Below are 15,714 nucleotides of genomic sequence, written 5' to 3'. Positions count from 1 at the left end.
TAATTATGTTTGAGTTTACAAATAACCATTTTAAACTATAAGATTATATATTATATTTCATTAAATGATCATAATGTCCATTCTTATTGAATTACATTTCATATATATTTTTTTATCTAAATAAATTATGAAAAAATTCATACTAATTTGATAAAATATTTTCTATTAAATTTGTATTTTAATTAATTATTTAAATTAAAAAATTAATTTTTTAATTTTTAATAAATATATTACATGAAAAGAAGGTATTTTTTTCAAAAGGATTTTATTAGTTTTTCATCAATATATTGTATGAAAAATATGATTTTTTTTTTTTTTTACAATAAAAATATTTAAATTGGTTATGATATGTTTTATTATAAATAATAAAATTTTAATTATAAGTTAATCAATTTAAAAAATGGTTGTTACAAATCTATTTATCTATTTTTTATGATAAAATAAAATTAAGGTAAATAGTATAATTAATATTTACATAAAAAAAAAAAAAGATAATAAAAATAATTTAATAAGAAGTGAGAATTTTAATAAGAAAGAGTAAAATAATCTTTTGTGATGAATTTGTTCTTAATTATAATAAATTAATAATTTAGGGAACGATTTTTAATTCAAAGATTATTTACAAAAAAGCAATAATTTAGCCAAATTTTTTACACTTAACCCTATTCGAAAGGAAGTTAGCCGGATGAGTGCAACAAAAAAACACATATAAAAATGTTTTTTCAACTTTTGAGGTTTCTTGCACGTACCTCAATAGTTGCATTTTACTTTACTTTTGTTTTACTAGGCACACGTGCACACGTCTGCCTATCTATCTATCTATCTATCACCACAAAGAGATTAGGACAAAGAGAATTTAAGTGCAAAAATACGTCTGACTTAGAAAAGTCAAAGAAGTCCAATTGAATTAGGACTATGTATTGCTTGTCCCTCAAATTTATACCGATACAATTGAATTAGAAATATAATTAGGACTACGGTTCCTTCTCCATGCTGAATTATGGTTGATCACGGGCCGGGTTGCGTGCATGATGATGGGCCGGTATGTGCAAATGTGTCCAAGAATTCCCCAACCGCACCGGACCACTGTCATACTATACTGGGCCTTGGTGTTTGGCCTTGGCTTAGCGGTCATTTGAGTATTCAATTCCTTCTTTTGTGGTCCTACGCTCTGATAGGGCATGCTTCTATTGAAGGGAGGATTTTTACCTCCACACAAACTTATCAAATTGGTGATTGACTAAATACCTTTTCATTGAATTTATTTACAAGGTGCCTCCACCGCATGTTGAAGGCGACAAAAATTTTATTCTCCGTTTCAAATGAGTCACAGTTGTCAAAGTACTGAATATTTTAGGACGAAATGAATGATTGATAAGAGAGAGGACCTTGCTTGTTGGAAGAATTCCAGAGGTACCGGGACCCTCTTCCCTCTTGATATCTTTCCCCTGCTTCATGCAGATTGAAAAATCATTCTAAATATTCTTTTCAAAATGTTCCATCAATAAGAAAAAGAAATTTAACTTCACCACCTTAATCCATTAACACTAGCAAAACAAAGGAGGATTTTCTGTTGTAATGAATTTCAATATCATCTCGGAACCCCCAGGAGGATTTCATACATGGAGAAATGGTTTGGGAAAGTTTTTACAAAATTATAAGCATAGAAACTGCTAGCATTCAGTAATTAGATTATTAAAATTGTCAACAATTCCAAATGAATGAATAAACTCCAACAGTACTTACAATAAATATTCCTAGTCCTCAAAATTCTAGTAACAGATCAAAAATTTCCGATACAAATTATAACCCCATATCATCATGAAACCCCGAAACAGAAGTCCAAATGCATGAGGATGGTCGGACAAGGGTTTCATGAAACACATTCCGGAAATTCTAAAAAATAAAAATAATACTACAATACATATAACTTGATTCTACTCTGACCGACGAGTTTGCATCCTCAAGCCGATCAGAAACTGCTGTTGCAGCCTTAAAAGATGCTTGATCCGTCTTTCTCACTCTCCTGTCGCGTATAAATTTCTCATCAATCATAGAGTCATCCCTCAATACAACAGTGGAAAATTGGGTGTCCTTTTCTTCATTACCCCTCAAGTCACTGTGCTACTGTCGCTACCACTGTTTAGCTCTTGGAAGAAGGATTTTGCAGCTTCATATGTTGACCAACAGATTGCAGCGGCAGGAGCATGGAAGAGCATCCGTGGCTTCCATCCTCTCATAAGCCCGATATATCCATCCTTTTTCACAATAGTTCGAATAACGTCCCTAATTGAACTGTTTTGAAATCTGTCACATCCACAGACACCCTGTAAAGCTAATAGATTAGAAACAAATATATGATCAAATAGCACAATCAAAAAATAAGACATACAAAAATGAAAAAGAAACCACTGCTAATAGTGTTCTATAACTTTAAAAAGAATTCAGATGTAAGATACAATTGAACAAGTTTGGTGCAAATGTTAAATTTAGTTGTTGGAATATAACGTTCAATTAAAACATCATATTGACTGTATAATGCAGAATAAGACATATCTCTAGCCAACAAGAGCAATAATGTACTTTTGAATTGAATTTTAAACCAGTGTGGCACTGCTGGATGCTTCTGATCAATAGAAATGGAAGAGTCCAAAAAAAAAAAAAAAAAGGGAAGATAAAAGAAGAAGAATTAGACACAAGGGACGAAAAATAGGTGGGCACGAAGCATATAGCTCTTCATGACAAAGTTTCTCTTCTTGCTAACCCTAAAGGTGTGACCTTAATTTCATAACACTGGCAAATCAAGCTATTCCACAATTCTCATCTTGTGCATTCTCATTTAAAGTCCATGCTTGGCAAACACAAGATATGACAAACAAGCACCTCCATCTGATTTCCTTACAATGACAAATTACATTAGACTTCCAATTTATTTATCTAGTGAATTTGAAGTAGAAGGCCCAGCTTACTGTTACCCCTAAGAATTCCATATGTCGATTTACCTCTGACGACATACTTACGCTTGGAACAACTTTGGACCACAAAGACATTTGCTGTTCCCATTAACTAACCACTCCTTGCAATCTGCCTAATTCAACATTGACAACAGAAACTCCAATCCATCAGCAAGGTTATTTGTTGCAATTGACATACCATAAATGTACAGATTATACACGTGTAGGTAGTTTAGGTTATTTGTTCCAACTCTAAATGATTAGGATTTTTTTTATACGCTATGTACAGAATATATATGTGTAGAACTTTGAACTAGGGTTGTAAAGAGGCAACAAAAATTTTTGGTTGAGGAAGAAAAACCAGCCGACCACCACTCTATCTTATTTCTTGCTCATCTTGGCTCTGTAATCACTAAAGCTTCAAAGATTATCTTGCAACCTTCCTCCTGGAATTCCACTTCTCATTCTCATTCTACATTTCCTCTTCTCCTTTCTCTGTTCTGTGACTTCTTTTAAAGAAAGCCTATAGGAGTTCAGCATCAATTTTGGTCATAGAGCACGTTCTTACGTTCAAGAGAAAAACTTACTTTATCATCTACATGGAGGAGACATTATATCTTTTGTTAAAAAAGTTGAAATCCAAAAGTTGGGAAAAATATTCTGGAGACTATCCGCCATAATTGATAAATATTGAAAGAACATATATTTAGTCAAAATCCTAGAGAGAATCATTAAGATTGATTGTTAAGACAACTGAAGTGGCCAAGGAGGTATCTAAAAATGCACGCAATAAATCTCCAACTTATATTTAATCAAAACCCTTGTGCAAATCATGAATATTGATTGTTAAGACAACTTAAGTGACTGAGGAGGTATCTGAAAAGGCACGTACTAACTTCAACTTGATGACATTCTATAAAGTAGTAGTTAATACATATTTGGTTCAATTTTCAGACCGAGTTACTTCATGTTTCCAGTAACAATTGAAAAAAAAAAAAAAAAAAAAAAATCCAAACTACATATTTTAAGAACCTATTAGCATCTTTGACTAAAAACAAAAAAACTGAGAATAAAAAACATCATTATAATGTTTTAAGAAGTTCAAAATAGTTTTCAAGCATAACAAACTAAAAAATATATTTAAACTTGTGCTCAAGAACTGGATAGTATTTTCAAAGAGCTGCACATAATATGTGTTTTTCTTTCAGTAACATTTTAATCTAGGAGCTTTCATTTACATTTTTATGCTTTTGAATATTTTCAGGGTATCTCTTTATAGAAATTTCCACAGTAGCTAACGTCCAATTTAGAAGGTACCAAGTCCTAAGGTGATCCAATGTAACTATGGCTCGGGGTCTCTTTTTCTTTCGGAGGAAAACAAAAGTTATTGAATCCTTAATCCCTATCCATCCTTTTAAAAGCAATGCTCACCATTCTGCCGCAGTCCTGAAACAGCTTTGGCAGTATTAGGTGTTATCAATATGTTAAAATATATTTAGCATTGAGACTTATCAATATATATATATATATATATATATATATATATATATATATATATTTAGCATTGAGAAATAAGCCCATACAAGGGTGACAAGTTACCCGCTCCCTCCCTCATATTCATCTTATAACCAAGAGGCCTAGAAGGCCTCCCTCCCACCAATAAATTCCCTTTCATGGGAGGGAGGGATGTCTTCTAGGTTCTCTCTCTCTGTCTCTGTCTCTGTCTCTCTCCCCTCTTGTAACCAAGAGGCCTAGAAGATATCCCTCCCTCCCATTGATTCCCTCTTTTTCTTAATAAATTATTCACCAATTTTTTTGATAATTAACCCTCAACAAGGACTAATAGATACAGAATCCGCCTTCTCTTTAATAAAGTCACATTTTATATTTCCAAAAACAAAAGACAGGCTGTGAAGAAGCTCCTTCAGAATTTGAACCATACTATTTAGAACAAGGCCATAAATGACCAAAATCTTCTAATAAGTAAATCATATACTAACCAAGTTCATATCATTTTCTATAAAGACCCAAGCCTGAAAGGTCCATAGTATCAAAGACTTCCTAGAAGAAACAACGGTTAACAAATTTCTTAATCAGCTTCACGCCACAATATGTCATCTGTTGCAACCAGTATGTGGTCTATTAAATTCTATATTCTTATCATTCTGAAATAAAAAAGGACGTAATATTATTCCAGCAAATGGATGAGTATTTCTAAGGACTTTGCTGCACATCCTTCCATTAGAATAGAAGGGACTTCAAAGCAGGGATACATAACACAAATATGACACAATATGGATATGTTGAAAGGTTATCCTCAAAATATTAGGACAAAGGCACGATGAGGATGGAACAAATGACTCACATGTGAGTCAAAGTTTCCAAAAAGAGACATTTTTTTTGGTACAGGGAGAGTATATAATTACATATATGATATGTTAGTATGGAGCATGGTTGGCAAATTTCCAACACAAACTTAGGGTTGTAAGTTTGAACAAAATGTCTTGCTACCATAAAAAGAAAAAAAGAAGATGATGGAGATGAAGAACAACAAAGAACAAATAAAAAATCTCCTAAGCTTAACCAGACATCTAGATTAAGGTAAGATGAGATCTCAATGACCATCTATGACACAGGTTTGATCTTTAGAAGGTTTAACCGGCTAAGACCAAAAACATTGATCAAAATTATAGGGATCTCCCTTGTGTATTTAGAAATTACACTGCATTCCCGTGTCAGAGCTTGTAGGTTAATTACGTAGATGAAATTTTTTAATTTACCGTTTAACCCTCGCATTTAGATATCGTATTTTAGGTTGTTTAAGCACACTTTGTGAAATGATTCCTTCACCCCCTCATTAATCCAAATTTTCTTTGGTGTACCCTGTATATAACCCTAGAGGTACGTAACATATTATATATATAAAGACAAATATATCAGTCAATACACCCAAATCTTGAAAACCCATTAACCACCTTCCCCTCTATCTACTATCACCGCCACTATGATAGCCATTTGCCGCCAGCACTAAGCCACCACCGGCACCTAATACAGATTAAAGCACTCCAATCCCTCAACATCCCAATCTCAAAAGACCGCCCTCAATGTCCCAAATTCCAAAGACGGTTTCACTCAATTTTCTGTCCAGAAAACCAACATTTGTGGTGCCTCAAAATCCTTCTGCCACCTCCTATCCCTCCGCCTCAAAAACTGTTTTGATGACATTGAGATATCTACCACTAAAATTCTCTTTTAGCCGTCACCAGTCTCAAGTTCATCGTCCCATCACCCCTGTCCACTTCCCCTCCTAACTCACCTTAAATATCCTCTCCTGCACATGCATCAACAGAGAAACATCCAGAACTTGAGTATTAGATATAGCTAGCCACTATTAGTGGTTCACTTCTTTGTTAATGTGGGTATATATACTAAGTATAGCAAATGTTCATATCAGTGGTTCACTTCCTTGATGTGGAAATAAAATTATTGATAACAATGTCTACATTTTTGTATATTATATATATTCATATATACATACACACATATACGCATGTGTATCTAAGGATGCCTAAATGAAGAAAGAGATGCTTTACCTACACATAAAATATTAATGATACTTATCAAAAAAGACAAAGAAAAAAAAAAAAAAAAAAAAAAAAAAAAAAAAAAAAAAGATAAATTTATTTCTTATTGCAAATTAGTGAAGTTGTTAAATTTTTATTTTATTTTTTTGCAATTTATAATTTTTTATATATATAAGAGAGACAAAGAGTAAGTAACAGAAAATAAAAATCAAATACATATTTACTTGTGAAATGTAATGAAATCAAAATATAATGAAAATTCAAATGAAATTAACATTTTAGAAAATTGGTAAAGGTGTAGGGTAAAGAAATAGATATTATCAAGGACAATTTTTAGTTGAAGGGTGGAATTTTGTCCTATAATGAAAAGCTTGGGCACTTATAAAAAAACTAATAATAATAATAAAAAGCTTGAGCAGTGCTTAATCTTTTTACTTCTTCCTAGGGAAAAACAGGCATGCTAAATTGTTTGGATGTTGACAGTCAAACCATTTGGCCATCACGGTGGGGGTAAGTGTAAAACTTTATGGGATGACGGTGTAATTTTTTAAAACACAGGAATATGTTGTATTTTAAGAGTTTGGGAGGGGAGGCCAGTGTAATTATTCCAATTTTTTATAAAAGTCTCTAAAAACATAATTTTAAAATGTTTTATTTTCCTATTCCACATAGGACATTTATGTTAGCTATAGATATGGAGTTATAGTCAGTCGAAGGTATCTCTTGCTCTCTACACATTATTGAGAGAATTCACATCTTCCAGAGAGAAAACTTTAAGGGTTTTCATAGTACACCATACTCAAAGCAAGGAGCACATAAGAGACTATTAAATAAAGAATTGACCAAAATGATTTGTAAAGAACAAGGATTTGAACAACCATAGGGAGCCAGCTTGTGGGTGATCAAGTTTATTGACCAACAGTGGAAGAGATCGTGGAAAAAAGTCTATTGTGAGTCTGGATCAGAGTAATTGGGGGATTATTGGAGTTAAAGAGTATGGTAACCTAATTGTAAACCATTCTCTATAGTGAACTATTCATGAACTAATGGACGCAAAGGATGGCTTTGGATAAAAGAGTGGGTTCCTCTATTCGGAACATCTAGCAAATTAGATAGAATTTTAATCTGTCAACATGATAATATTTTCATTTCATAGTAAAAAAAAAAAAAGTTATTACTTTAATGTTTTCCCTCTTCTTCTTTTAAATTACATAACCCCCCACGTGTCACTCACATGCCCTCCAGGGCCTCCACATGTCCAACATGATTCTGATTCAAATTAACAAAAAAAGACTGGACACATTTTGCGCTTGTCTGATATATATTAGTATGTTTAGTTTGTGTCTTAACACTTACCCAAACAAGATTTTGTGCTCTGCTCATATCGGACACCACTACTACTACTACTACATAGGCATGTCAATGCTTCCTATACTACCATGATCTAAGCCAAGTAAAATAAAATAAGCTGCCATAGAGCAGTAAGCCAATGTAATGGATATTTTCTGAAATTTTAAGGCCGCCATTTAAATTGTATATATATTCATTCTTTACAATACAAACAATGAAGCCACAGTAATACTGCCGGATTCAATAAATCATGGTGGAACAGATGCACTTGAAGTATGTTTACTTTGCAGATAACAATGGGGTTGTCCTTGTAAAGTTCAGAACTTGATTTGGTCAAACCAGTCCATTTAAGATATAAATTTTTTTAATTTCATTCTGAAATCAAAGATGTCAATCAAGACTAGATCCATATCCATTCTTATTAGCCTAAACAATAGGCTGTGACACAAAAATCAACTGCAAGAGCAGCTGCTAGAGGGGTCCCTAGTGCCTGCTTGACGCCAGTCTCCTGCATATCCTAGTCATTCCAACACTAGAATTTTGTTTCAGGAAGGTAAAGCAAAGATTTTGAACAACTAACGAAAACAAATTCATACACTCCACTGTTTAGGACTGCACCAATGATGAATTCCATAAAAGATATCACTTTTAAAGTAGCCAACCTATGTTCAGTTAGTATTTAATTTCACAACATTCAAATTCCAACTGCAGACTTACACCAAAAAAATATAAATAAATAAATAAATTTGTAACTGTAGACAAAGTACTAAAATAATTTGACAAAGACGTTGGATAATTCCCACTTCAAATTTTGACCAAAATATGTCTTCTGCAAACATGTTTATTATTTACACAGTTTTCCTATAATAATATATAGTTTGCAATTTACCTTCCGAAAAAAATATATATATAGTTTGCAATTTGCAAGTTAGCAATTGAATATAAAATTATACCTGACATTGCAGCTGAGTCTTGACGACATCGAGTGGCGTTGTCAAAGCAGCTGCCAACGCCCCAGCAGCAGCTCCAGCAGTGGCATGAACAATCAATCGCTCATCATTTGCACTATCTGGCGACACCTCCATCAACCCCCTCTTCACCGCCTCATACGTCGCGAAATGCACCGCCGTGAATGGCGCATTCATCAGCACCGTGGTCCTATACGATGCGTAAAATGCTCCAACTCCCTCTTCCCTCATCACTATCCTAAAGCAATCCATCACCCCCTTGTACGGACTACTCCCCAATTGCAGCCTCTGCTTCACTACATCCATCGGCGTGAACACCGCATCGCTCGCCACCGTAGCAAACACCCCCGACACCGCGTGGGCGGCCGAATTGTTAGGGTTTCCGCCGGAAAACGCCTTCTTGCACATTTCGTACACGGAGAAGTACACGGCGTGGGCCGGACCGGCGCCAAGACCCATCGCGCCGATGCCACGGTAGAGACCGGCAGGGCCTTCGGATTTGAGGATGGAGCGGACGGCGTGACGGAGACCCACTTGCTGAATAGGGCAGGAGACTAGGGCTTGCATGCGGGTCTTGACGGTGTCGACAGGGAACATGGCCATGTGTTCGACCGAACCGGCAATTGAACCAGCGATCATGAACTGCCAGAATTGGAGGCCGTCGTGGGACGGCGAGACGATGATCTCCGGGTGAAAATCGGGGGGTTGTGGGACGGGTAGGAGTTCAGATTTTTGGAATTTGGTGGTTGCTTCGGTGGCCATTGACGCTGCGAAGTTAGGATTCATAAATTAGGTATTCGAGATGGTGTTTGGGTGGAGTTGAGATGGGTTGTTACCATACATGTTATTGGGGTGAGGATAGATATAGAGAAGCATATGATGGAGAGAGGGGGTAGGATTTTGTTGTGTTTTGAAGTTTCTAACTGGTCAAAAAGAAACAAATGTAGAAGAAGTTTCTGTGATGGTGATTGGGGTTCTAGGGTTTGAACAAGGTATGGATTCCAAAAATTAAGGGGATTTACAGAAATAAAGGTTGAAGAATATGGAAAAAAAAAAAAACTTCCTGTAATAATTAATATTAGCGCCTAATTCGTATTTTTATTAGAGAAGGTGAGAGTAAAAGGAAGAATTTTTATATTTTTTTGCAAGGCAATAATGCTAGGGGGTCAGGGGAAGCACTTGTAAACAAAATTTTAAAAAATTATAATAAATAGGTAATTTGAGAAACATTTTTAAACACTTTACATTAATTTAAAAAATAAAAAATTATAATAAATAAATAAATAGATAATTTGAGTTAGATTTTTATAGTAACTCTTTTAAAAAAAATTTATATATCAATTAATAAATAAATACCAAAGTATTAAAATTCTTTACACTTTTAATAATAGTATAGATATTATATACTATTATATTACGATACACATATAGTAGTATATTTATCATAATTTAATGTTATATATAATATGTACCATTAAATATTATATTATATTTGCTTTTCCATCCAACTTTCATATTTATATAAATCTTGATTTTTTTAAAAAAATTATCTCCTAATTTTTTATTTTTAGAATTATATTGTGCATTCATTTATTTGGTTTTCATTAATTTTCATTTTATACAGATTTATTAAAGGGATTTATCTTCTACCACTATGAGAAATAATGTCTAATTTTTTTTTTTCTTTTTTTAATTATTTATGCCTAAATGTTTTTCTTCTTCTTCTTTTTATAAAAAAATATATTCATTTCATGCAACTAATGTGAACTTGGTGATCATCATGAAATTATTATGGAATTGTTTAACATATGCTTCTACAACACAAAATGTTAGAATTTGTGAATGAAAATTGTTTTATCAGTCATCAACAGATGCTTTGGACTGAACATGTGTGATTACTAGTTGATTGTGGGATGAAAAGATGCAATTCAAAATCAATAGACATAACATATTCAATATGGACCATTGTAACATATTGTAGTGAGTGTGTCTAGTTATGAACAGATACATATAAATAGTTATATCTAGTGATGAAGAGACACATATAAATGATTGTATCCACTGATGAAGAGATACATCCAATCCGAAAAAGCACTTCTATTTCTATAAATACCCCATTGGGCTGCCATAATTCGATCGTTCAATTCATTTTCTTCTCTCTCCCTCTTTAGACTTGAACCCAAGCCAAGTGAATTTAAACCATAGGTCAAGTGGTCCAAGCTATTTAAACCCTAATCCAATTTCGTCGAGCCATATTAAGATTGGCACAAACCATTTGGTTCGGATTGCACCCAATTTAGTATTTATATAGTATAGATACATTTTCTAGTCAGAGATAGTATTATACAGAGGAGGTTCACCGTATTCACGAGTTTATAGTGCTGCTACTTGTAAATGTAAACCATTGCATCCTGGGAGACAAGCGCCACAGAGTACGTCATGTAATGACACGGTCATTTTCCTTCCTTTTCTTTTCTCAGATTTTCACGGATATTTTTTTTCCGTTGATCTTTTCCTTTCTGAGTTTGGTTTCTCGCCACTTGGTGTCATCTTGAGTGCTCGGGAATAGTTTCCGAGACTCTTTTCCTTGGATTGACGACCTTTTGTAACACTATTCATTTTTCGTCTTTTTCCCGTTTGTCACTTTGTTGGCACAACCTCACTTTTTGTGTTCGGATTTATTTCCGGTTTTTACATGCATCCACGATATTTAAATTCTATGCCATGTGTATTTTTACTTTCTTAGAAAAGCATGCTAAGTGTATACTTTTCTTGTAAAGGATATGGATGCATAACTTTTTGTAATATTCTTAACTTGTGGAGTTTTAGTGTAATTAAATAAAGTAATTATTTTTCATCTTAGGGACCATTTTGTAATTTAATTTGGAAGATATTTTCAAAAGGGACCTTTTTATAATTTTTGAAAAGTGTGACAAATGTCACACTCTCATTGGTCCACTTGTTGACATTTGTGTAGAGACACTTTGATACCTTGGATGATGACATGTGGAGGGTGGAGATTCAACCATTTATTGACCTAGGATAGGTGTACTTGTTGGCTTGGATGGTTGACAAGTGTAGGCTTAGAATTAAGCCTACAATGGATGTTTGGATGACTGACAAGTGTATGCTCCAAATTAAGTCTTGCAATTATTTTTGGGCCACTTTGGAATTATGTTGTTAAGGAAGGGTTTTTGTACAATTGACCAAACTTGTGTGTGTTGACTTTGGTGTAAGACCACATAGTGAGTGGAGGAATTCTATTTCCTCCACTCACATTCTTTCACACCTGATTTCATCATCCCCCTCTCTTGTAACGAAAACCCTAGCCTCTATGGATGAAGCTTTATAACTTGCTTTTGTATGAAATATAAGTTGTATGCATGTCTTTAGTTAATTTGAGAAATTAATGATTTATCTTAGCTTATACATAACTCATTTTAGACTTGATATATGACATGACCGTGACTTGATCTTTGTTATATATTAATTTAAGATGATTTAAATGAGATTTCAAATCTAGAGATTTAATGAATTTAATTTAATTTAAATTCTAGTTAATTGTGTTTTACTTGTATTTCATTTTAGACTTTATATATGGTATGACCATGATTTAGTACTTGATATATATTAATTTGAGATTATCTAAACAACTTTTGAAATCTAGAGATTTAATTGATTTAAATTAATTAAATTCTATATGATGATATTTTGCTTATCTTGCACTTTTGATTGGATATATGTAATGACCATGCTAAGTTGTTTAACATATATTAATTTGAGGTTATTTGGAATTGATTTGAAATTTAGAGAATTTAATTATTTTGTTTAATTAGATTCTATCTATTGGCTCCATGGATCTATTTGTGTTTTAGAAGTTGTTTCTATATTCAAATCATGGAGTTGGACTTGTTGTGTATTCACTTGGTTGTATCTTGGGCATTTGATAACATTGTTGTTATATTTATATTCATGAGAAAAGAGCATGTGTTTAAAAAAAAAAAATGAAAAATTTCAGCATGAAAAGAAAAGAAAAATCAAAAGAATGCTGAAAATCTTTGCTAAGGAAAAGGCTACCTATTGAGACTAGTTTGAAAGCTCCTACTAGACTTTGAAGATGAGCTATTTGCGTAAAAAGAAAGGAGGAGACAAGTCGAAATAAGGAATTGCTGTCTACTCTTTAAAGTTTGCTTAGAAAAGTTTTCTCAAAACAATCTTATCTTAATGCTTTTCGATCAATATGGTTTGGATAGTTGATCAATATGATTTGATTGGACTTGATAAGATTGGATTGCACACACACACACATATGAATTTGTTAGGCAAATTCTAAATTTTTATAAAAATTGCAAGTTGAATTTCATGTTGTGATTGTATGTTTGAGAATTGATTTGATTGGATAATTTGTGGTGTCTAAAAAATTTCGTGTTTTTAAATTCTCTTAAATTCTTCAGAAATTTTTAGATCTCATGTATGCTTGAAATTCATGGAAATTGCTATCTCATATTTTTTTTGTTCAAATATCAGAAAAAATAAAAAAATAAAAAAAATTGAAAAATGAAAAAAAATCCAAAAAGATTTTCCTTTTAGTTTTCATTAAGAATTTTTTTTTTTTTTTGATGGAGACATCATGTGTGTGATTTTGAGCATATTTGGTCTTATTAATCTTGTGAATGGAGCATGTGTTATCTTGGACACTTGCTATGGTTCCATTGCTACTATATATCATCATGTTTTTTTGCTTATTCCAATATCTTATGCATGGATGATTGCTCCTACATTATTTCTTTTCCTTCTTTGTTGAGCTTTATTTGTCAATTTGTAACAAAAAGGGGGAGAAGTGTGCATCTTTGAGGAGGAGAGTTTCTAGAATTGAGGGGGAGATATATATATATATATATATATATATATATATTCATATATTGATATATGTTGATTGTTTATCTTTCTTGATTAAGCTTCACGGGTAGTTTTGTTGAGCTAATGTGCAGATTACAGGTTGCTACATGTGTTGAAACTTCATGATGTTTAAGAAGAGTTCCGTTTTATTTCTTTGACAATCATTGTAATTTGTTTTTTCTGCTTGGATAGATTACACGTTATTTTTAGCATTTTGTTACGAAATTGCCAAAGGGGTAGATTGTAAGATATATATTTTGGGAAGATTGTAAAAAGTATATATTCTGTAATTGGCAACTTTCAATGTCAAAACAAGTCTTAATCGAGTTGTAAATTCAAATTACTATATCGGGATCGACAATGACTGTGGAATTAGAAGGTTGTTCAAAGTTACCATAATTGAGATCATTCGAAAAAGGTAAGAACAACACTTTAGGAAGGAATCTAAAAAGGTTAGGATACATTTCATACTTGGTATATTTTTAGAAATTTCCAAAACAGGATTTTTACTAAGTTCAGGCTGAAAATTCAAGTCTGCTAGACTTGAACCGGTTAAGCCCCATTGAACCGGTTCAAGGCCTTCAAGATTGGTTTCAAAATCTCACTCCCAATCTTGAACCAGTTCAACACCCTTAAACTGGTTCAAGATGTCCTGACAACAATACAACTTATAGTTTCTTGTTTCAGAATTCTTTCCTATTTGGTCTAGAATTGTACCAAGTCCTATACACGAATTTTTTTATATTTTCAGAGGGACTAGGACATTTTTAAACTCTATATAAACCTTGTTATACATATAGATTTAGTCACGGCTTTTGCATAAAAAAATTCATATATATTAGAGAGCCATCTTTGAGTGATATTTTTATTCAGAAAATCAATCTGATTTTTCTGATTTTATTTTTGAGAGCACACACATAAACACAAGAGTGATTTAGTAGTGTTTTTCTCTATCTCATCGAAATTGGAGCATAATCGAAGATTCAGAAATTCCGGAAAAGCAAAATTAATTCATTCTTCGTCAAATTCAGATCTAGAAGAAAATGGGTGAAGCGATCACACTTTGAAAGGGTCAGAGCATTCGTAGAGTGTTGTCTGATCTACCTGCAACTCATCTACAAAGATCAAGAGTAAGTCTGAGGTCGAGAGCTGTTGGACGGGGGAGTCGTAAAGTCAGGGATCGTCAACAATTGATTTTTCGTAGAAAGATAGAGTGTGAGACTGAGTTAAAGTTCAGTATACTTTGCTTCAAACATAGTGGATCATTTATCTCAGGACTGCAAAGTTCAACGAGGTTTTTTCCTGTTACAATTGGTTTATTCTACCTATTAAGGTTTCCTCGCTAAAATCCTAGTGTCATTTTTCAAACTATATTTACTTTACTTGCACTTTAGTTTTGTTTTGTGGTTTGATTTTAGTTTTATTTCGGTAAAATTAAAATAAGTAAAAATTAGATAAAAAAGTAAGTTAAATCTATTCACCATCCTCTCCAGGTTATCTATCCATATTATATTCCACAACCATTTCGTTGCGTACAAACTCTCTACACTTTGACTTGTGAAAAGAGGATTCTAGGGAACTTGATGTAACAAATAGTTGTTTCAAATTTTCTATTTGTTTTTTGGAAAAAGAAAATTTATATATATATATATATATATATATATATATATTATGGGTTTAATTATGAAGGGTTTTTTTTTTCTTCACACACACACACACATATATATTTGTTGATTTGATATTTTTCCACTAAAATTAACCCTAATTGCATCTTTAATGATTAAACTTTTGATAAGAATAAAAATCAAATTATTGTTAATAACTGAGCATTATTCTAAGTATAAACATTCATCATATTCCAAAATTATGATTATTAGTATAATATGATTGTATTTAGTTTTTTTATTTTCTTTATTTAGCTTTGTTTGTTGAATAAATCTTTCTTTGATGAGGATTTAT

At 32.7% G+C, this 15,714-nt stretch overlaps 1 protein-coding gene across 1 annotated transcript; it reads right to left on the bottom strand.

The window, feature by feature from the left end:
* Positions 1 to 1,655: 1,655 nt before the first annotated feature.
* LOC132306469 (uncharacterized) lies at positions 1,656 to 9,869 on the bottom strand. Its single transcript, XM_059803856.1, has 2 exons — positions 8,842 to 9,869; positions 1,656 to 2,327 (listed from the first exon to the last, which is right to left on the bottom strand). The coding sequence occupies exons 1-2, from the start codon at positions 9,640 to 9,642 to the stop codon at positions 2,112 to 2,114; spliced, it is 1,017 nt and encodes a 338-aa protein (XP_059659839.1). The 5' UTR covers positions 9,643 to 9,869; the 3' UTR covers positions 1,656 to 2,111.
* Positions 9,870 to 15,714: the final 5,845 nt, after the last annotated feature.

This window comes from Cornus florida, unplaced genomic scaffold (genome assembly GCF_030987335.1).
Source record: "Cornus florida cultivar Cherokee Brave unplaced genomic scaffold, ASM3098733v1 CherokeeBrave_3.0.0_Hap2_Chr05, whole genome shotgun sequence".
Lineage (NCBI taxonomy): Eukaryota > Viridiplantae > Streptophyta > Magnoliopsida > Cornales > Cornaceae > Cornus > Cornus florida.
The sequence above is the reverse complement of the archived record's forward strand: the minus strand, read 5'-3'. Positions and strand labels throughout refer to the sequence as shown.

Coding starts and splice junctions, on each gene's coding strand:
- LOC132306469 (XM_059803856.1), bottom strand. CDS start 9,642: ATGAATCCTAACTTCGCAGCGTCAATGGCCACCGAAGCAACCACCAAA. Junction 2,328..8,841: donor AGACTCAGCTGCAATGTCAG/GTATAATTTTAT, acceptor TTAGCTTTACAG/GGTGTCTGTGGATGTGACAG.